The sequence below is a fragment of the Ochlerotatus camptorhynchus genome, unplaced genomic scaffold, assembly GCF_037179485.1.
Source record: "Ochlerotatus camptorhynchus isolate MF236.1 unplaced genomic scaffold, CSIRO-AGI_Acam_v1.1 ptg000192l, whole genome shotgun sequence".
NCBI lineage: Eukaryota > Metazoa > Arthropoda > Insecta > Diptera > Culicidae > Ochlerotatus > Ochlerotatus camptorhynchus.
The window spans coordinates 1,329,449-1,353,245 of NW_027040682.1; the positions used below are offsets into that span (position 1 = coordinate 1,329,449).

At 36.4% G+C, this 23,797-nt stretch overlaps 1 protein-coding gene across 6 annotated transcripts in view; it reads right to left on the minus strand.

The window, feature by feature from the left end:
* The window catches only part of nuf (rab11 family-interacting protein nuf), a 346,264-nt gene that overhangs the window by 206,861 nt on the left and 115,606 nt on the right, over positions 1-23,797 (minus strand). For 3 of the 6 annotated variants that reach the window (XM_065223415.1, XM_065223416.1, XM_065223413.1), the window contains exons 1-5: positions 20,510-20,687; positions 20,180-20,302; positions 4,800-4,935; positions 4,501-4,578; positions 4,158-4,205 (exon numbers count right to left, since the gene is read on the minus strand). In XM_065223415.1, the coding sequence (XP_065079487.1) occupies positions 4,158-4,205; positions 4,501-4,578; positions 4,800-4,935; positions 20,180-20,302; positions 20,510-20,672 (548 nt within the window). In that variant the 5' untranslated portion in view covers positions 20,673-20,687. Of the gene's footprint in view, positions 1-4,157; positions 4,206-4,500; positions 4,579-4,799; positions 4,936-20,179; positions 20,303-20,509; positions 20,688-23,797 lie in introns of those variants that run through there. The other 3 variants (XM_065223419.1, XM_065223421.1, XM_065223418.1) reach the window with 2 other exon arrangements.

Genomic DNA, 23,797 nt, shown 5'->3' on the forward strand with positions numbered 1-23,797 from the left:
AAGTTCTTTTGTAGTTTGAGAAACTAGCATGATGTTCACAATACTACTCATCAAATTCAGTGAACTTAATAGGACTTCCTAAAGTTTCCTTAATTTTTCTTAAGATTATGAATCTCTTCTCTAGGTTTAACAATCCGCTAAAGTTTTCTAAACTTCTTTAAACTTTATGTGACTTCTCTAATGTTAACGGAACTGCTCTGAGGTTATCTGTTCTTTTTTGAAATTCTCAAAACTGCTCTAACGTTTTTGCAGTTCTCATGAAGCTTGTTGTACTGCGCTGAATTTTATTGAACCGTCCTTCAAATGTTTAAGCTTCAGTGAACTTCTGAACTTATGCGAAGACCTCAATTAAATTTTTAACGTCTCTGAAGTTATCTGAAAATCTGGGAACTGCTTTAAATTTTCCACTAATTTTCTGAAACTAATGGAACTAACCTTCCTCTGAAATTGCTCCAATTTGCCACATTTTTCTAATGTTCATAAAAATTCCTGAAGTTCGCGGATCTCCTCTTAAGCTTCATTGATTTTTATGGAGTTCTCGAAATGTTTTTGAAGACCACTGTCCTTCTGTGAAGTTTTCGATTTTTTTCCTAATTTCTGCAACTTTTGTGCTCCCGCAGTTTTCATGGAATTAGAACGAAATAATTAATATAGTTTTATGATTTCCACTGGAGTTCTCATCATTTTTCTGAAGTTCATGAAACTTCCATTAAATTATTGACACTAATTTAAAACATCTTCAACAGTCTAGACTTTCCCGATCTTATTAAAATTACCTAATCGATTATTGAATAACTTTAAAGTTCTCTAGACAGCCCTGAATTGATCAGTATATTTTAAGAACCCGCAACTTTGCTGAAATTAATAGATTTGCCTTGAAGTTTCAACAATTTTCCTTAAGTATTCTAACCATTTAAAACGCTCACTTATTTTCCCTGAACTATGCTTACCTGAAGTTCCCTAAATTTGTTTAGGGATTTTCCTTGAGTAAACAATTTATTTCGGATGGTCATGGAACGGCTCTGAAGTTATCTGAACTTTCTTGAAACTTGCCGACCTTTTGACATAGGAGTACGTCTGTGATTTCTATATGGGGGTACACTTTGTGAAAACAAAAAATCGAGCATGTAACGAAATTATGAAAGATTTTGAACGTTAATAACTCAGCTGCCCCTGGCCCCATTTCAATAATTTTATCACCAATCGATCAACAATATTTCTACGCATCGATGGCGTAGATGGCAATGCCGACTGTTGATTTTCTTCAAGAAACTTTTGAAAAAGCGGTAAATGTCAAGCATTGTCCAAAAGCGTCGAAATAATTAACAAATCCACCAATTACATACATGCATATGCTGCTTCCCCAACACTGCACAGTGGTCCAGAGCGGCAAAATACATGGAAATTGGGTTTTTCGCAAAATATACTGGTTGTAGCGTTTTAATGTCTCCAAAAGAATTGTTGGTAATGAAAAAGCGCATCTTTTCATTGGATCATTCATTAGGCTGATTCAGTTTTAGAGTGACTTCAAAAATCTAACTCTTCAGGGAAATTTTTGGGAACTTTTTTTACTTCTTCAAAGTTGTAGAGGATGCAAAACCAAGCAACTTTGTCCAAGACCTCAAATTTTTATCTCATCGTCTATGTATTCTACTAACTGAAACAACTAGAAGGTTAGGGTGATTCATGAAAAAACAGTTTTTTGACCATAACCTTTTTTGCTTTGTATTTAGAGAAAACTATTCTTGAAAACACTTTTAGAACTTTAAAAAACACACATTTTGATCACCTAATTATGACATTTGGACCACTGAATCAAAAGATATAGTCATTTTAAGGTTTGAAACAAGTATTTTTCAATACGAAACTACAAGACATTGAATGTTTTTAGATCTTGGACTTACTCAAATTAAGTACGTTTTATTTTAACTTTATTAAAGTGAGAAATTAAGTTAGTGCAGTGGATTTGATTATAAAGTTGTTTCTTTAAAACTTATTGCCATGTCTTAAAAACGATTGGATTAATTACTGTTGTTTTTGATCTTCCAGAAAAAGCATATTTTGAACGCATTTTAAAAATAGCTTTCTAAATATAAGCCTTGAATTCATACATTAAAGTTCTGGAAAAACCTAGAAAACTCAGGAAATTTTATTTAGAAAAATGAGTACACACCCTGTAGATAGAGAAAGACGACTAAACGTCACAAAGCAAAGAATGATCAATCTTGAAATTAATTCACGCTAAAAAAAAGTTGAAAATAGTGACTGATTACAAGAAAAAGTGACTTTAGTGACTTCCCAAATAAAAATTTACCATTCAAAAACAATAGAGCTTATTGTTACATTGCAATAAAGCCTACTGTATTAACAAAAATGTTATTGTCAAAAACAATAAAAATAGAATAGAACTTATTGTTATGTACAATATAATCTATTGTTAATAAGACAATTAAAATAGAAAAGGGGGGTTGTAAGTTACCGTAACCATAAAAAAATCAAGTTTTTCTCGAAGAAATTTGATCTCATTACAATAAATTTTATTGTTTTTTTATTGTGCAAAATTTTGTTTCATTCAATCTGTTGTAAACCTATTGTGGTGACTATTTGATTATATGACCAATACAATAGAATTACAATAAGATTTCTTGTCAACAATAGAATCTGTTGTATTTTAAAAGAAACTTTTTAGTGACTGGCATGAAAAAAGTGACCAAGTCACTAAAAAGTGACTCACTACCAGCCTGGTATACGTTCCTATCATGGTGTGATCCAATTATGGCCTATGGGAATTCCATAATAGGAACGTATAGCCATAACTGGTACACCAGGGTAGGTGTTTTTGAAATCATCATAATAACCAATCAACTTTAGTGGTAAAAAATATAATCCAAATACAAACTAAGACACAGCCGAGTATGAGATACAAACATGGGTATTTAACGTGGTAGGTTTGTAGCTCCCTAACTAGATCAACTCTAATGAAATGATAAACCTTTTCTTAGTATGTATCAACTTCTCGCAAAAGGTAGAAAAATCATATTCTCGGGCAACACGCTTTCAGTTCGTCATAAAGACGTTTTGTAAAGCCAGAAAGTCATATAAAAGTATTTTCAACTCACTTTTTAAGATGTATAAATGTTCACATTTTGAAAAAAAAAAAAAAAGTGTTAAATTTCTTATAGGCCACCCTCCAATTCGATTCATAATCCCAAAATATGAGCCTGTGTAGAAAATGGCACAGATTGATGAAGGTTTAGAGGTCGCGCAAATGGTTTGCAATGTGGATGGGAATTACTATGAAAGATTAAAAAAAACTTAGGGGAAATGGATTTAATGTTGGTCTATGGATCAGAGATTTTGCCCATCGCTAAAAATCTGCTTTTTATCAATTTTATCTAGATGAACACGTCATTGGGACGGTACTAATGGATATTTTTGGTCGCTATTTATTCGATTTCTGAGTTTTTGTATGGGCCCAAATTAGGGGCATTTAGGCCGATATTACATCCATTTCCCCTATATAGCCCTTATTTTGGATCTACTAGTCCAAATGTTGAAAAATATTAATTAGTTGTTGCTATGAAAATGACCATAAAGCCAGTACGATCATTTATGCTGTAAAACTGATAGAAAGATAGAAATGCGATGATTATTTTTGGTTGCTATTCAAAAAAAAATCAAAAAATTCTTTCCTTCAAAATGAATGTTTGGCACTTAAGTCGACTTTGAGAAGCTCAGTCGGTAAAGGCGCAACTATAAGGCAAAACGATGCTAAAGGTAGCTGGGTTCGATTCCCGGTCCGGGCTAGGAATTTTTCTAATTGATTAACAACTTTGGAAATGCTCAAAGAACATTAATTTGAGAGCCCGCGTAAAGTTTCAGTGGGGACGTAATACAGCCAAAAAGAAGAACTTTTAATATTCAGTGACACAAACTTAGTTAGATATTAATTTGAAATAAAAAAACAGATGGGGATCCATTGCAAAGCCACAGAAAAATAACTATAGTTATCATTGTCCCGAAACTCACCTCAACCACTAAATAAGCAATAAAGAGTAAGGCACGCAATCAAAGAACAATAAAAACAAAAAAGCGAACGAGTGAAAAAAACAAAGCAGCAAATAAAGTAATGTAAAATATATGAAAAAATCGCTTACTGTCTCATCGAGCCCCAGCGCCGGTTTGGCAGATTATCATTATTTTGGCTGTTGAGAAACGAAGAGAGAGAAAGAATGGAAACGATATAAATGAGTGAAGTTGTGTGAATATGGGGAGAGGGTATGATTGTAGGTATGGATATGTAGGGTTATGGTTGGATGAGCAAACATTAAGCTTGCCTACATTGGAAACGAGCACCCAGTGGGTGGAAAAAGCTCGCTTGGAAAAAGTTCTCAGAGGTAATGGTATTGGTGATTCGGACAATATAAGTGAATGGGATGCGTTCGTGCTGTTTGTGTTTCTGTAGAGCTTTCCTGATGGGGAGCTAGACAAGTTGCATACCTTTTAGGCGCACCACGTAAGCTCATGCGGCTCCACGTGTGTCTGGTGATGCCTGTGCCACTGTTATTGTTGTTTTCGCTGTGGGTTGAGTCGCATCGAAAAGGAAAAAAAGAAAACGCAATGTTGCGCAGAAATTGCAAACAAAAGGTAAAATTAATGCTTTGCTAGAAACAAAAAGATTTACGCTACAATAATGGCAAATAATTGTAATGTCTGTGCGTAAGTTTATAATCGATTTAATTAAACCGAAGCATAGAGACTTCGATTCTGGTTGTAGGGTAAAGCAATGGTAAACTTACCTAACAGGTGTGGAATTGAGGGTTGGAGCCAGCTCCAGGTCCACGCCCCCGTTTTCCGATATGGAGATGTCATTTTCTCCGTAACACTCGAATGATTCGCCATCGGACAACGACGAGCACTGTGATTTGGGAGCATCTGCAAACAAAAACAAAACAAATATGTATCACTTAAATGAAACCCTTCCAAACACCTATTAATTATATGTTAATGAAAGCATCTCGTTGACAAGTTCATGTGTAATTAATAAGCTTCCGATTAAAACACTGGGTAAATAAGCACTAACTAAAAATTATCGACCGCGAAAAACTATCCCTTCGACGAACCGAAGTCACATTTCCAGTCACTTTATTCACCTTCGATTTTAACCCTTTAACGCTTCTTTGGCAACCGATTTGCCGGCTCTCAACTTAGTGTTCTGAAGGCACTTTGACAATTATTAATGGAGAGCTTTCTATGCCAATCAATACATGACATATTGTGTGACAAGCACAATGATACGAAATTTTCTCGATTTCCTTGGGCAAAAACAAGGAAATCGAGAAAATTTCGAGCCCAACAAATGTCCTCGATCGGACCGGGAATCGAACCCGCCACCTTCAGCTTGGCAATACCGTGCCTTTACATACTAGGCTATCTGAGGCCCCAGACTGCATAAAAACCCTCTTCCCAATTACGTTTCAGAGGCTCCTCACCATGAACCCCAATCACGAATCAGACGAAAAACAGACAAATCATACGTTTTCCACGAGTTGGTCCAAAATCAAAAACCATCCAACCCATTCATTTTTGAAACGCAAAATGCACATCATATTGAGCGATTATCACCCACCCCACTTCGTTTGACCTACGAAATTTGAACAGTTTTTCATCCAATTTCACTTTGATCAGCTCTCGGATAGCTCCATTTCAAAAATGCCAAAAAAATTTCTTGATTGCATTTGCGCGATTTGCTGCAGCAATTGTGTACTCACACACTTGTTTTTCTTTCTTTCTTTCTTTCGGTTGCTCTTCATAGAGATGAATCAAATTATATCCCACGAAGTTGTTCGACTGTATGAAACACATTCGGTCGTTATTATTGGCCATTAATTAAGGCACCAAGCTGCCGAAAGTTTGTGCGAATTTTCGAGTGGAATCTAGCATCGTTTGGGATCATCAGCAGTTGGAACAGTGTGGTGAGGAATGACGGAGATTGATATTTTTTAATTTTATTATTACGATCTGTGGTGTGAAAATTATCCGTCTGATTGAAAGAAGTAAAATTAATTTTCACATTGATTCGTCTTCTTCATGATGGCTATACACATCCCTTTTAGAGCTTGGCATCTGCAAATATAATATGACACAATGATACTTTTTTGCCCAGGAAAGCCGATAATCGAACCCACTGCCCCCCATACAATCCACGGCTTTTTTGACTAGACTACCGGGTGGCCCCACATTCAATTTGATTACACAGCGGGAAATCCAGCTCGAGTGTATGAGTGATTTTTTGAAACCTTGGCGAAATCGTTGAATGCAAATCGGTTGTTGCACACAGAAGAAACAATTTGGAACACATTAGCAAAGTTTGAAAATAAACAAATCGGCGAACTGTGGTCTTTCGACAGAGTCACGCCATCTGCTCGGGCTGTCGGTATACCAACAGGTGAGAGCAACATAGTTTCCGCCATATTAAGCCGTGTCGATTTTTTCAAAAGTTCTGATTTGTAAAGCTACTGAGAAAAGCAAGGTTTCTGTCTAGATACTTTCTACAGCACCTCTGACATTTAAAAAAAAAATCGTTTTGCTTGCTCAATTTAGCTTTAAAATCTAACTTTTTCAGCATCGAGGAAATCTATTTCGAAGCGGAAAATGTAATCTTTTTTTTTGTAAAGCTTAGCAATCAGTACTCAACATGCATGTTCAATAAGGTGGCCAAAACAACACATTATCTGCATAGCTAAGAGTGTTACAAAAAAAACTTTCGTAACTATTCAAAACGTGATTTAGAGGTAGCCCGATGAGATTATTAATTAAAGTCGATTTTTCATAGTCATTACTGTACAAATATTTGTAAAGCATCAAAATTAAGTACATTCCAACCCTTTTACATTTTTACACATTCATTTGAGTCAATACTATAAGATAAAAAAAATGATACGGCCTACTAGATGCTTAAATTTTTAATTAAATTAAATTGTTTGTGTTTTGAAAATTATGTTTTTTTGTTGGCATTTAATCCTCAAAAGTAGGTATCAAAATAATAGTTGTAAGCGATTTTCACAGCTCATGCATAGGAACTTTTTTCACTAACAAATTGGCTCATGAAAGTATACGCATATTACTGACTGTTTAAAAATTATTCATGATTTTATTTGGAAAAGTAAATCATGTAATGATTCAAAAAAGAAATTTTCTGAGAGTTTTTCAGATCTTTAGGACTTAAATATCAAACTCGTGCATGTATACACCTTATCCAAAGTACATTGGGAAAAGATATAAATTTTCGACAGCCATTGGTTGCATTCAGTTCAAAACTTAAAAGTATGGAAATTTGCTGTAAATAATGTATAATGTTAATTTTAAAGATATCACAGATATTTTGCGGCATAACAATTGATGAAAAATAATTTATAATATACCACCAAATCTTTTAATATAGATCGCTGGAGTCACTTTTACGCGGTTTTTTTTACACGATTTTTTACGCGGTTTTTTTTTACACGGATTTCAGAATTCACACGGCTTTTTTTACGCGGATTTCGGAATTTACGCGGTTTTTTTACGCGGATTTTGGTTTTTTTTACGTGGATTCCAGAATTTACGTGGTTTATCGTTATACACTTGAGTCGCTTTTTACGCGGTTTTTTTTACACGTTTTTTTACGCGGTTTTTTTACGCGGATTTCGGAATTTACGCGGTTTTTTTTAACGCGGATTCCGGAATTTATGCGGTTTTTTTTTACGCGGGACGTATCACCCGCGTAAAAAGCGACTCCAGTGTACATATATAATTTTGGCACACTTCTAAGTTATGAATAAAACTAGTATCAGGCGAACATGTTCAGATTTTGTTTTTTTTTTTTAACGTTAGACATCCCAATGCACAGTGGTCCAGAATGCAGATTTAGGTGTAAGGATAAGTTTTGAGCCTGAAATTGAAATTTTAGACAAAAAGTGTATTCCACAAAGTTGTTCTTTATAGTTAGGCGCTGATTTTTTCTGTTAGGTGCTGATAAATTCTAGTGTGGTTCTTATTATCATTGAAATCGCAAATCTAACTTTTTTGTTTGAAGAAATTAAGGTATACACTCTTTGGCAAAGTTAAAGCTGAGCAAGTTTCAAGCAACTTTGTAATAACTTTTTTGTATCTCTTAAATTGACCGATTTAGAGCTATTTTCTTGAATGGAGTTAGGGTATCTCTAAAAAAACAGTTGTTTGCTTTAGTTTTCTTATTTCAAATTTCTCAGCAAAGATATCTTGAAATAACTTATAGATCTTTTGAAGGCAAATTTTTGCTGCACAGAGCTTGTCGATATCTTTCGCCGATCAAGAGTTATTGACATTTTTCTACTAAAAATATGTTTTTTCAAATGTTAACATATCAGGTTGGGACAAAGTTGGTAATGGCATTTGAAAGAGCGTATGATATTCTCAATAATATGAAAAAAATAGAGGTATGCTTTTTCTTAAACTCGTATAAAATCAATTCGAATTTATTCATTTTTTTACTATGATTGGGTATATCTTTTTTATTAGAAGAGATACAGACAACAACTTTTGCTATAAAACGTGCATCTTATAGACTTTTAAAGTCTTTCGAATATGACTTTCATGTTTTTTTTTGCCCCAACCAGAGATATTAACATTTGAAAAGAGCATATTCTAGTAGAAAAACGTCAATAACTCTTGATCGGCGAAAGAAATCGACAAGCTCTGTGCAGCAAAAATGTGCGCCTTCAAAAGATTTATAAGTTATTTGAAGACATCTTTGCTTAGAAATTTAAAATAAGAAAACTAAAGCAAACAACTGTTTTTTAGAGACACCCTAACTGAATTCAAGAAAATAGCTCTAAATCGGTCAATTTAAGAGATACAAAAAAGTTATTACAAAGTTACTTGAAACTTGCTCAGCTATAACTTTGTCAAAGAGTGTATACCTTAATTATTTAAAACCCAAAAGTTAGATTTGCGATTTCAATGATAATAAGAACCACTCTAGAATTCATTGTCATAAAAATGAGGGCCTAACTATAAAAAACAACTTTGTAGAAGTGATTTTTAGTCCACAGTTTCAATTTCAGAGTCAAAACATATTCTTCCACCTAAATCTCCATTCTGGACCACTGTGCAATGTCCTTTGAATTACTTGGACTCTTAAACGAGTTTGAGCTAAACACCGATGTTTATAACAATCTAAAATCTAAATAACTCTCAGAAAAGATCTAAAAGTTTCATTGAAATAATGGCCATTTACCAGGGTGTCGGCTCAGTGAAGAAAACCAAATTCCCTGATTTCCCAGTAATTTTAAAAAAAAACCAGGTACGGTGTCTACATGGTTTTCTCAACACGACCTCATCAGCTATTACTTTCCTCAGATATGTACTACCGAACACACAATAGCTGCATAAGGAAATTTTTGGCCGTATTAGCTAGTCTGCAGCCAAAATTGTGAAATACCACATGGACCTCTAAACTTATAAAGAGTGGTCCAGTACAATCTCAAATTAAATAAAGCGTTCGATACATTTTATAGGATGCAAAAAAGACAGAAATTGCGTGTTACCAAAAACGGGAACGCACCGCATTTTTCAAAATTTTAAAATTGTAAGCGCCAGGGAATCAGTTCAATTCATGATTAATAAGGCTTGTACTCGAAAAAAATGCACCATTTTTATCCGTGTGTAACTTTTTTATCCGTGGGTAAAATTTGATGAAAATATGGCTATAACTAGTTTGGAGTGAATTGTTTACATGTGCAAAATTTCATAACAATCGGTTCAGTAGTTATTGATATTCATCGAAACAAGAAGAAAATCGCCGGAAAATTTTGCGCGCCGTCATGGAAAATCCGACTGCCACCATGAGATGGATCGGAAGACAACTGGGAATCACCCATACAACTGTGTCTCGGGTGGTCAAATCGTTTAAGGAGTCCCAGACGACCGAGCGGCGGGCTGAAAAAGGAAGAAAATCGAAGACAGCTGACCCTGTGAAGGCCCGGAAGGTGTTGGATTATTTCATGCGTAATCCTAACCTTTCGATTCGCGACGCGGCTCTGAAGGCAAAGTGTAACGCCTGGTTCGTGCAGCAAACCATGAAAGGAGCTGGGCTTCGTGTATTCAAGGTCCGGAAGGCACCGAACCGGCGTGATCAACAAAACACGGCGGCCAAATCCAGCGCAAGGAAGCTGTATCGAGAGTGGTTAACGAAACCGATGTGCGTGGTTGTGGATGACGAAACCTACATCAAGGCAGACGCAAAGCAGATACCGGGGCTGGAGTTCTACGTTGCCAAATCACGGTTTGATGTTCCGGAAGACATAAGGAAGAAGAAAGTGGACAAATTCGCCAAAAAATGCTTGCTCTGGCAGGCCATATGCCAATGCGGTAAACTGAGTAAACCGTACATCACAATGGGTACCATCAACAGCGAAATTTACCGCACCGAGTGCCTCCAGAAGTGTCTGTTGCCCTTCCTGCGGTCCCACGGAGGCAAGACATTATTTTGGCCGGATCTGGCATCATGCCATTACGCGCAATCGATGTTTGATTGGTACAGAGACAATAACGTTGTTTTTGTACCAAAAACCGCCAACCCCCCAAATTCACTAGAGATTCGTCCGGTGGAAAGATTTTGGGCCATAATGAAGGCCAAAGCTCGAAAATCGTCCAAGGTGTTTAAGCTGGAGTTGAAGAAAGAATGGATGAAAGTGACCAAAAAGGTCGGCTCCACCATTGCACAAAATGTAATGAGGGGTCTTAAGGGAAAGGTGCGGGCTTTCAGCGATGGAAAGAAAATTGAATAAAGTAATTATGCCGAAACATAATCCATATCTTTTAGTTCATTCCCTGAAAGTTTCAAGAAAATCCGAATCAAAATAATTTTTTGGCGAACACTTTTGTCTGGTGCATTTTTGTTTCGAGTACAGGCCTTAGTGATGTGTGAAGGAAACTGCAACCATCTCGATATCAATCTACAAACAAGGCTTGCTTAATAGCTTAAATTTTGCAACAGATTTGCTCGAATAACTTCATGATATGAGAAGAGGTCTTTGGCATGGCGATTTTCACACCCATAGAAGCAGTGTTGAAAATATTCACCAAAGCTCCCTATGACTTCGTGAAATATCGTAACCTTTTACAAGCAACGCTAAGGACAAAAAATTACTCAATTCTCCTACATCTTGCATATGAAACACTTGTCTTTAATCCCTCCATAATGTTTTCCCTTGAGTACAATTTGAGACCCAGCTCCACAAGACAATTATTCCGGATAATACGCTTAACAAAACGCTTATTCACGGCCAAATTTCATCGCAATTGCAATACTAAAACTTCACTGAGAAGATAATTTTCCAAGCTAACCAGATTTACAATGAAGAACTAGAATACTGAATAACGCCACTCTATGCTGTCGAGGCAATGTTAGTCCACGTTTCTTGAATTATTATTCAATCATAAAAGTGGCCATTACCGAAAATACTCATTTAGTTTATTCTCTGAGCTAGTCAGGCTGTTAAGAACATAATAAGGGACAAGAACTACAAGTGATCAGAAAAAAATCTACTTCTTCTCTTAACTCTTCACCAGTCTTGAATTTATTAAAAAGCGCTCCAATGCACCCACAGGATCTACGTCCGACGTAATTAGGCGTAACATCTAAGAAGAGACGCACATACCCATTTGGAGGTTATATTTTGCAATAAATAACAACGTCTAGTGTCTATGGAAATAGATTTTTCTTCAAACCTCAGGATCTCAATTTAACTCAGGAACGTGTCAACACCCAGTAGGAGCTGAATTTATATAAGGCGTAAAATCATTAAACTACCCTTTTATTTTAGTAATTCTTGATCAACTTGCAAAAATGCCACATCAAACATTGAGCAACCACAAACTGCATCGAGTAATTAAGTTGTCAGAACCTAGCAAAGTTTGTTATCCTTCTGTGATTAAGAAATATTTCCCAAAACTTCAATTAAATTCCCTGAGATTCCCTGATTTTCCGGGTTTTATTCAGGTAGTCGATAAATTGAATTAAAGTACATAGGAATTTCTGAGGCACAGAACTGTGACCATCAGAGAAAAATTTCAAGGGCACTTTGAGGATAATTTCATGAAGTTTGTAAGAGAAATCGAATCCGAAGCGGCGCATAAGTTATTGGAAAATTTTAGAAAATATTAAGTGGGTGAGGCTGCTAATACATAGAAGGATTATAATAAAATCTGAGAATTACTCCATGAGATCTTCAAAGAAATTCGGAAAAGAATTCCAGGAGAATTTGCCAAACAGAGGAGAGATCTAAGGAATTTGTGAGGAGAAATGCAAATGAATTCTCAGGAGACTTTCAATGTGAGTAGAAATCCATGGGAAGGAGTGAGATTCAAAAGGAAATCTAAAATTTGAAAGGTATATTTCAATGGAATTGCGAGAAATATTCCAATCAAATTTTGGTGATATGTTTTAAAGAATTTAAAGAACCGCTCCAAGTGAATTTCTAGAATAATCACATGAGAGTTTCGGAAGTATACAAAACAAATGCTGAGGAGAACTCCAAGAGAATTGTCATCATAAATCTCCTTTGAATATGGAATGTACTATTCTGAGGTATTCAGACCTATTTGAACGTTTCCAAATATTTCCTGACGTTGATGAAACTGCCCTGAAGTTCTTTTGTAGTTTGAGAAAGCAGTCTGATACTCACAATAATTCTATTCAGATTTTCAGACTAACCTGAACTTTTTCGGACTTCCAAAAGTTTCCTCAAGTTTCCTAACGATCATCTCTTATATGTTAACAATTCGCTGAAGTTCTCGAAACTTCTTTAAAAAATTTGTAATATCTCTAATATTAACGGAACTGCTCTGAGGTTCTCTGTTCATTCATGAAGTTCTCGAAACTTCGCTTAAGTTTTTGTAGTTTTTGTCCCCTACTTTTGGAGCTTACTAAACTTCTTTCAAATGTTCTAATGTTCATGAAAGTTCCTGAAGTTCTAGGATTTTATGTTAAGTTCCATTCCACGAAGTTCTCGAAATCTTTATGAAAATCTCTGCACTTCTGTGGAGTTTTAGAAGTTTTTCTTAAATTTCTAGAACTTTTTTAAGTTCCCGCAATTTTCATTTAATCAAAACAAAATAATGAATATGGTTCTATGATTTTCACTGAAGTTCTTAAAAAATTTCAGAAGTTCATGCGACTGCCCTTCAATTATCGACACTAATTCATAACTGTTTCCTTAGTCTAGACTTTTCTGATGTAAATAAAACTGCCCAAAAGATTTCTGAATTTCCTTAAAGTTCTCTAGACTTGTAAGATCCCGTATTTTTACCGAAATTAGTTGAATTACCATGAAGTTTCCACAATGTCCCTAAAGTATTATAAACATTAAAAACACTCACCGAACTTTGCCTTACATCATTAGCTTTCCCTGAACTTATCTGGAAATTTCTGAAGTTTTCTTTGCCTACCTGAAGTTCTCTCAATTTGTTTAACGTTCCGGTAGATATTCTCACAATTCCCTGACGCTTCTGAAATTTTCGGATCAATCATAGTATTCTCGGAGTATCCCATAATTCCACGGAACTCCTTGTAAGTCGTTGCAAATTTTCTTAAGTTAACGGGATTGTGCTGAAGTTATTTGATCGACCTCTAAGTACTCGGAACTTCGCTGAATATCATGAAACTATCTAAAAATATATAATTTTCTTAGAAGTTTTTTGGAATTTCTTGAAGATATCGGCTAGGTTGCAAATACTCATTTGAGACAAAAAAAAATTTTTTTCTGAATTATTAAATAATTAGATGCTTTGACCATATTTTGTATTGGTAAGATACAAGAAGAGGTTGCAAGTAATGTGTTTGACACATTAAACCTGTTTATTTCACTTCACTTTGTTTACAATCTTTTGCTACCAGCTGCTCTAACAATTTCAGTCGAAAGAATTGTCAAAAACTGTTTTGAAGCGCTTTTACAAAGCTCCAATCTTCTCTAGTGAGAGCGAGTATTGTCGGCAACCAGTTTTTCTTCGGCAACCGCTCCATTTGAACTGCATGTAAATCTGCTGTTCTATTATTGGCAACACGAAATCAGCTACAATTTGTAGTGCGTGTGTTTCATTTCAAGAAAACCTTGCTAGATTGCTTTTTCTCAGTGGTAAAAATATACTCAAATTGAAGCTGAAAGCATAAAGAATCGTTTGCATGCATTCAGCGAAGTGTTTTCGTAAGAAAATCCAGTGAAAATAGTGTTTCAATTTGGGTTGCCGAAAATAGTCTGGCATTCCGAAGCCGTCATTTCCCCTATGTAGGAAATGCCATTTATGTACAAAATAAACAGAATTGGACCTAAATGAGAACTCTAGGGCACCCCAGAGGTGACCGAAATAGGTACTGAAAGTTTATTCTGAAAACGAACTATTTGTTTGCGTTGCGTTAAGTATGATTGGAGCCAATTCAGAAGTCTAGATTCCATTCCTATTTTTGCAATTTAAAGAGTAATAATGATAAATCGATTCGGTCAAATGCTTTATTTAAGTCAGTATAACGAGCTTCTACGTGCTTGCCATTGTCCATTGCGTTAAGAATGAAAGTTACAAATTCAAGAAGATTAGAAGTAGCTGAACGACCTTTAAAAGGCCGTGCTGTTTGTTTGTAATTTGATTTTTAACTTGCTGAAAATTTTTGTCGTTTACGATTGATTCAAAAAGTTTTGGGATGCAAAAGATAATGGTAATTCTACACGCAAACCAAAAATTTAGTACAATGAATGTTAGTTCCATTTCCTATCATCCTCTGTTCATGAACATCGCAGCGAATGTTAGAAGTTGACCTTGCAGGCGATGTAATGGTTTTTTGACTTTTTTATTTCGTGTTCTGTCTGTGCTTTCATCTACACAAGCAAACATTTGCCTTGATTTTTATGTATAACATGGCAGAACGACTCACACACTTGCCTCGAATCTCTCCAGCAGAAAAAGCATACGAAGTCAAGTGTGAGAGGAAATGAGCGCTTCTTGTTTGCTTTTAGGCTATCCATATTCAGAAGCATGGAGAGAGCAGTAGAGAAAGCACAGGTCTGATAATCACAACGTTCGTGGTTCGAGTCCCAGTCGGCGGCAACCTTTTTCCAATTTTTTTCGACATAATTCATTTCACTCACTAATACACTCCACATTTTTCGGTCTCCAATTCTCTTGCATTGGACCGCAGCTAGGTATATTGCATCCTCGGTTCATGCGGTCTCCACTTACATCCTCTTATGATGAATCCCACATAATTGTAAGCGAATCTTACATCCACCGGTTGGGTGTACGATAATTACGAATGTAATATTTCTTGCCTGATTTGAAAATAGGCACCTAATGAGACGATTTCCAAATTTCAGGGAATTTCCCATTTTTCAGAGACATATTGAGAAAGCTTTCTAAAGGAAGGGTGAGTTGTTCTGAAAGATTCTTCAAGAATACAGGTACAATTCCGTCAGGTCCTGGTCCTTTAAATGCGTCCAAATTTGTTAGTGCATTGAGGACTTCATGTTGACATATTTGATTGACAGATATGTTGTTAGAAACTTCGGGAATAAATGCAAATAAGTCGCGGTCTTTTTCAGAAAATGTGGTGTATACTTCCTGAAAGAAATTTGCAAAGAGATTGAAGATTTCAGAAGGATTTTCACCTACATTTCCATCAAAATGCATTCGTGACAGAAAATTATTACTTTTCAATTTCGTTTTTACATAATTGAAAAAGTTTTTAGGACGTGATTTGACTTCATTTTCGACTTAACGATTATATTCTTCATGTGCAGTGTTAATGGCTGTGTTGAGTGAGTGTACCCCATTAGGCATAAATAAGTTAGGCATACGAACGTTAGGCATACGGACGTCAGGCATAATAGACGTTAGGCATAATATATTTTAAGAAAATAATAGACGTTAAGCATAAAATACCTTGCTGCTGTGCAACTCTAGAAACCTGTTTCGAGCATGCTAAACAATGCTTAAATTAGGCAAAGCGATGAGTAAAAAAATAATCCAAGTTAAAAAAACATAGTTTATTGAATAAACTCAGTATGGATTCATTATTTATCATATCATAAGTAACATAGCTACATATTTACTTTGATCCATGATTAGTAGCGATAGCGGTTAAGTAATCTGGTAATGAAAACTCAGCATAGTTTTGAACTATATCTTGAAATCAATCGCATCTAGAAATAAAAAAAAATCACACATTTGTTGAAATATATTCTTACACACATATTTCAATTGTCAGGTTTTCCTCAAAGAACAGCTCATGAAATAAAGAATGGTGAATTCTTCCTTTATGCCCAACGTCCATTATGCCTATCGTACTTTATGCCTAACGTCCGTATGCCTAACGACCGTCTACCTAACGTCGTGTACCCGTGTTGAGTTGGTTGCATATGTTATGATGTAAATTTGTGCTAGTGCTTTCCATTTTGTATAATTTGAGTGCTTTCTGCTTTTTGTTCTTCAAATGTTTTAGTTGTGGATTGAACCACACTGACAGTTTGTTGTTTTGTGTACGCCTTTTTATTTTAATTGGTACGGTTTCTGAAATTAGGTTACGAATAATTGAATGAAATCTGCCAACTTCATTGTCAAAATTTCCTTCAATATTTATTATATTTTTCCAATTTATTGGACAAAGTCTACGTTTGGCTTCTTCGTAATTTGCTTTATGCTATTTCGGAACTTCCTCGTACTCCCAGTCGCTGGGAGTATGAAGATTGAACATTCAATTGCTGAGTGAAACACTTCATTTTTCCATGAAGGTGATAATGATGCATACACACAGAAGTCTTGAGTATAGTTTGTAAATAAAAGATCTAAATATGCTTTTTGATGATTTTTCACGTGGTTAATTTGATGTAGACCTAAATATGAGATTTTGTCAAAGAGAAAATGTAATGTTTCGTCTTCACCTACGATTGAAAGTAAAAATTATTCGTTTTCAATGTCTGTGATAAAGTCTGTTGGTTGAAGTTGCCATAAAAATGCAGTTTTACTTCTGGTTCCATATTTGACATAACAGTTTCGACAATTTGGAAAAATAATTCAAAAGAATGTTCGCATATTCAGGTGGGAAATACACAGATTTAAAAATTTGTGTTTTACCAGCAATGAGTGCTTTGACCATTACATGTTTAAATTGTGTGTTCTTATAAGTTTGTATTTCTTCGGAAGTAAAGTCTGCATTGATGGCAATGAGAACACCACCTCCAGACTTTTTCTTACAAGTATGTAGATTTCAGTCGTGCCGGAATACATTAAAATTGTTTCTAAAAATTTCTTCGTTTGTTACGCTTTCGTATATCATAGAAATATCCTGAATTTGTCTAAACTCAGATCTTTAAACTGCTCAAAAAATTCCTCAAATATCTCTAGCTCTGGCTTTTCTGAGGTACTTAAAATTTCTTAAAAGTTTCCAGAACTTTCCTCAAATTCTCTTGACACCGAAGAAGTTCTCTGAAATTATATGAACTTTTTAAAAATTTATGCAGTTTTTCGGAAGCTATTAGAACCACTTGGAGGTTCTTAAAGCTTCCACTAAGTTCCCCATATTTGCAGAATGTTAACTACCCTTATGTTCACGCAGTTTGTTTATCTCTGAAATATTCAGTATTCTTCAGAACATCTGTAAAGTTCCTACAATTGTTGTGAAGTTAATAGGAGTTCACTGAAGATCTCTAATCTTTTATAAATTTAATTACAAACTTGCAATAAATCATTTAATATTGTTTCCTAAATTCTGGCACTTTGAAAATTTGCAATATCTTGAACTTGTACATGCATTGTATATTTTGAGATTTTAGACTTACTTAAATTAAGTAAATGTTAAATTTCACCACTTAATGGATTCGATTGTAAAGCTGTTTCTTCAAAACTGATTATCATGTCCTAAAAATGTTTGAGTTAATTGCTGTTATTTAAAAATAGCTTTCTTATTATTAACATGAAAATTATCCGTTGAAGTTCTGGAAAAAAACTCAGGGGATTTTATTTAACCAATTAAGTAGAAAAAGTAGATAGAAAAAGACATTTAAACGTCAAAAAGCTCCATAGAAGCACTACACCTTCGAATTATTCGAAAATTAGAACAAAATAAAGGCATCGAATGCACTATCAGATCCTACAGATTGCAAGACGGATGATCAATCTTGAATTAAATGTACGCTAAAAAAATGGAAAGTGACTCATTACAAGAAAAAGTGATTTTGGTAAATTGGCCTTAAAAAATAAGACTTTTTGGTGACTGGTTCGAAAAAAGTGACCAAGTCACTAAAAAGTGACTTGCTACCAGCCCTGCCATACAAACATAGATACTCGCCAACCTCCCATCCCCCTGAAATATACCCCTAAGTAACAATATTCATTGTACTTTTGTTTGAAGAATAGAGGAAAATGACTACTTTCTGTAGATACACAGAATATACCTTATTTGGAAGTAAACTATAAGTTTCAAATTTATCAAGTTATAAAATCAGCGTAATACGACAACATGATTCTTTTGCTTTTTGCCTTCATGCATTAAGAATGTTTTGCCTTCATTCACTTGTTGTTATTATTATTTTCGAAAAATACTGATGTAGGGGAAATGGCTCTAATGTAGGCCTATGGATCTAAGATTGGGCCCATAGCTAGAAATCTGATATTTATCAAATTTATCTAGATGAACGCCTCATTGGGACGGTACTAATGGCTATTTTTGGTCGCTGTTGAAATTTTAGTCGATTGATGAATTTATGTATGGGCCCAAATTAGGGGCATTTAGACCGACATTATATCCATTTCCCCTATATGATATTTTTAATTTCAATGTATTTACCTCATAGTCAAAAAGGCAATAGTCTTATGCTCAAAGCTTCTGATCAATTATAAAACCCATAATTGGCCAATCAATGCTTGAAAATTGTATGTGCCTCTTATCGAGCAAATCAAAAATAAAGGTTCCAAGTTCAAATTAAAATCACCAAAAGCCCCGGTATTACAAATACAGTATTCGATGAGAGCTTTTCCTAGAAGAAAGGACAAAACCATAACCCACACAGAAACTTGACCTACATACCCGCCTAACGAGGGCACTTAAGGTTATGTCGTTCTTCAAGTTTCTTTATTTACATGACATCGCTTTGGTTTTATCGTTTGTAGCACAATAAAACCAAGTATCATCAACGCCAGCCGGCCAAAAAGCTGCCAACCAGAAGGCACACCGAACGACCGTCACATACATCAACCTTTCTTGGTTTATTAATGTAATAATAGCTATGCTCCGATTCGTTCTTTCTATGTGTACAACAATGGAAGAGATAATTGTCAGCCTATCGATTGTATTACAGCCAGTGCAAGTGCGGAAGCGGGTTTCATCGATTGGTCTCAAGAAAAACCCCCCGGGGTCCACTCCCACTCAACAAGATACTCCATCAAAAACCGGACAGTACGGAGAGGTACCGTTGTTAGCGGATGGAGTTTTAGACGGTATTCTTGTTTCTGGATTTCTTGACACCTGGTTTTTCTTAATAAAAATAGTGTATTCTATCAGTATTCTTACTATCAAAGATCGAGCAACTAGGAAGTGAGAAAAAGGAATGCCGACTAGAACTATATCCGCAAACAACGGTACCTCTCTGTATTCATTGGAATCAGATTTATTATTTACAGATATACACTCAAATTTCACGGTCGAGAGAGTATCATTTTGTTTTGATTTTCACTTTTCATCACATACCATGCGGTCCGACCGACCATCCGTCAAAGCATTCACTGTAATATGCATAAAAGAGTCGGCTCCAAGTGTGTTGTTATAGTAAGTACCTACAATGTGAGGCGAGCACTCGACGCAAGACTGTGTAGGTACGTACGTACATGGTAAAAATCTTCCTCTTGATCAAATTCGCGGTCAGTGAGAGTGAACAAATGAACTTCAATTACATCCCGTACCTATTAAAACCAACATCAGTCGTGTACAATCACAGAAACTTCATGAAGCCGCCCTGGTGTTGGCGTATGGTTTGATCGTACGCGGTTTGAAAGTGAAATGTGGACTCCCACCTCTTCGGATATGGAGATTTGCGACTCGTGGGGTATGTATTGACGGGGGAAATTTTACCGGTAGCTTTCACCGGAATCTCTGATCAAATCAATAACTCACCTGTACTGGGCGGACTGGACGGAACCGGACTAGAATCCACCGAGTCCGCCGTTATAATAAACGACGGATGTTGTGTTTTGGAACTCTTGGAGGGGGACGGCGCCATCATCCCGTTCGTGGAATCTGCAAATAACGTCAGAAGAAAAGAAAAAAAGAAAAACAATTAGTAAAGTGCACTTTCTCCTTCCTTGCCATACAACAATCTACAAGGGATAATCCTTTGTGCATTTTCCCCATGGTGACGCTTTTCTAAACACGGCCACACGAGTGGTTAATCCGATTAGAGCAAGAGAGTGCGGGTGAGAGTCAGTAAAAGAAAGTAACACGCACCGGTGATATTATCTTCATAGTCGACGACGACGACGACGTCGCTGGTAGCCTCGACGAAGATTGCCCTACAGACGATTATTGCAACCAGTGACACAATTTTATCCACTACCAGCGTAAAGATCACTATCAAATCATAACAACCGGAAAAGTCCACCGAAGTCATGAACAGACGGGGACGTGGCTTTCCAAGCTGCAACGACAGTATGGTAATAGGAGAAATTGCACATTAGCGTGGGAGCAAAACAAATCACCCTTCAGGTGAAGGTAGCCGGGGTTTTCCCCAGAAGAGTCCGGGAAAACCTTCAACGCGAATGGTAGCTGCAAGAGTGCTGGTTAGTAACTGAGAAAGAGGTAGCCCGTCAGGACATGGGGAGCCTCTCTTTTGTTCTGATTTTTTTTTTTCATTTTTTTTTGCTGATCGATTGCAACGGCATTGAAATACACATATCAATATGCAACTGAAAATTACGCTGCAGCATTGGAAACATGGGTAGTTGAACGATGGCATAGAATAACAAGGGATTTATATGCAGACAAATGACGTATTAACTATACTTTGATAGGATTTGCACCACTTCGTTATTGAATTGATGCATGCCATCTCTCACCTTTACATAAGAAGGTGAGTAGAGCAAACCGGAGGCAATGAATCTCATACGAACTACGATTAAGGATAACGTTGATAGAATCCAGAATGACCGTTGTAGATTATATCACTCTTGCCCTTAAATGCAGTATGGGCTGCGACATGAAGGTCATCAATCATCAAGAAGCTTAAACCGGTACATGTTCACTGACCCCACAATTACGGATCACTTCCATTTAATTAACACGGTAGACTGACGGATCCATAAGTATTTTTAGCTGATCCATAATTGTAGGGTGATCGGCGAAACAAATTAGTTAGTTTTTTTTTTGTTGTAATTCTGGTCCGCTGATCACTAAGTTTGTTGGATCGTTGCTTGTCGATAAGATCTACAAAGATACATTAGGAATTCACCAGTCAAAATAATTTCATATGTCCTTTCTTCGATGTATGAAAAAAAAAATCCTTTCCAGAAAAAAAATAAACGGTAAAAACTACAAGGGATAGCCCTATGGTGGAACAGCAGAATTACAACTAGCAAGTGTAAACCAAGAACCAAAAGCGTGCTAGGACGACGACTGAATTAAGGGGCTTAGAAGTAGAGGGGTGAAAGTCAATTCTCTTCATCAATTTCCTCTTTTGATGACCATGGCTTCACTAACCTATTTCGCACTATTTCTGCTATGCTCTTCTATCATCCAGAACAACAAACGTATCAATGAATGTGTTTGCCGTCGACTTATTAACGAAACAGAAAGTCGATGAAGAGAATCGATCAAAATCACTTGCACCCCACTTCCAAGTTTGGTTACAAAATTACAACTCTGGAGAGCATTTTGTGTGGTCGTTGGGGGCATGTGGCTCTGAATATGGCGATGTGTTTACAAAATGTTACGCAATTGCATCCTCCATATTCGCACACGCCCGAAGATCGGAGGCGAATGCCACTTCAACTAGTTTCGTCTACTAACGTCTCTCCGATGACAGTGTTGGGGAAACAGCGATATGCTTCGTCTAGAAACGATTCTCTAATGACTGTGTTAAGGAGCAGCATATGCATGTACGTGATTGGTGGATTTGTTAGTTATTTCGACGCTTTTGGTCAATGCTTGACTTCTAACACTTTTTAATAGTTTTTTGCCGAAAATCAACAGTCTGAAGCATTGCCATCGATGCGTGGAAATATTTCTGATCGATTGATGATAAAATTATAAAATTGGTCCAGGGACAGCTGAGTTATCAACGTTCAAAATCTTTCATAATTTCGTTACATGTTCCATTTTCGGTTTTCACAAAGTGTACCCCCATACCACAGACGTAGTCCTACGTAAAAAAAACCCGAATATATCCACCTATGGTGTGATCAGACCCTTCTTACTTATTCAAGTTTATTTATTTTATTGTCATTATCAGTGACCAAGCCCCCCACCCCCGTGTCATCCAGTGACGCTACGCCACTGCCTGGGGGTACCCGGAATATATCCGGGTGTAGTCTATTTGGTGAGGCTACCAATCACCTTATCATCGTATTTTAATGTGATTTAATGGGTTTTAATTCAATTCATATTCAAGCAACTTCCCCGGGGTACCCGGAACATGTCCAAGTGTGTCCAATGTGGTCTGGAACACTTAACACGACTTGCATTGATCTTATTTTTGAATTCTGTAGTAATTTGATGTGTCGCATGATGGTTTTAATACGTGTCCGTTAAATCCAGCGTGAAGGCCCATCTTCACCGGATCTTATTCCGGCCATATCTCCGGAACCGGTTAACCGATTCCAAAACCGTTCAATAGCGTCCAATGGGACCCTAAGACCTATCATTTGGCGCCGAGTTTGTCCAAATCGGTTGAGCGATTGCTGAGAAACGTGAGCGCATTCATTTCGTTACATACACACACACATACACACATACACACATACACACATACACACATACACACATATACACGTACACACACACACACACACAGACATGTTCCGATCTCGTCGAGCTGAGTCGAATGGTATATGATGGTTTTGATACGTTTTCCGTTAAATCCAGCGTGAAGGTCCATATTCACCGGATCTTATTCCGGCCATATCTCCGGAACCGGTTCACCGATTCAAAAACCGTTCAATAGCGTTCAATGGGACCCCAAGACCTATCATTTGGCGCCGAGTTTGTCCAAATCGGTTGAGCGGTTGCTGAGAAACGTGAGCGCATTCATTTCGTTACATACACACACATATACACATACACACACATATACACATACACACATACACACACACACACACACACAGACATGTTCCGATTTCATCGAGCTGAGTCGAATGGTATATGACACTCGGCCCTTCGGGCCTCGGATTGATAGTTGGTTTTTCAAGTGATATCTATACCCTTCTTTGTAAGAAGGGTAAAAACTCAAAAAAGTGTCAATAACAACAAATGACCCTCTTCATATTTTTTAAACGTTTTGACGTAGGCGTCTTTCGAAAAAATATTAGAGGTGCAATTTCAAAAAATCAAAATCGACCGCGTTACGAAAAATGGTCAGGTTTTGGTTACTTATAACTCTCTCAATGGCGGGTGGATTTAAATTCTAAACAAGCCAAGATTTAGCGACGCCGGTGGTGTAGTGGTAAGCGTGATAACCACTCAACCCAGCAGGCCTGGGTTCAATCCCAGTCGACGCTGCCGGGATTTTCTGAGGCATAA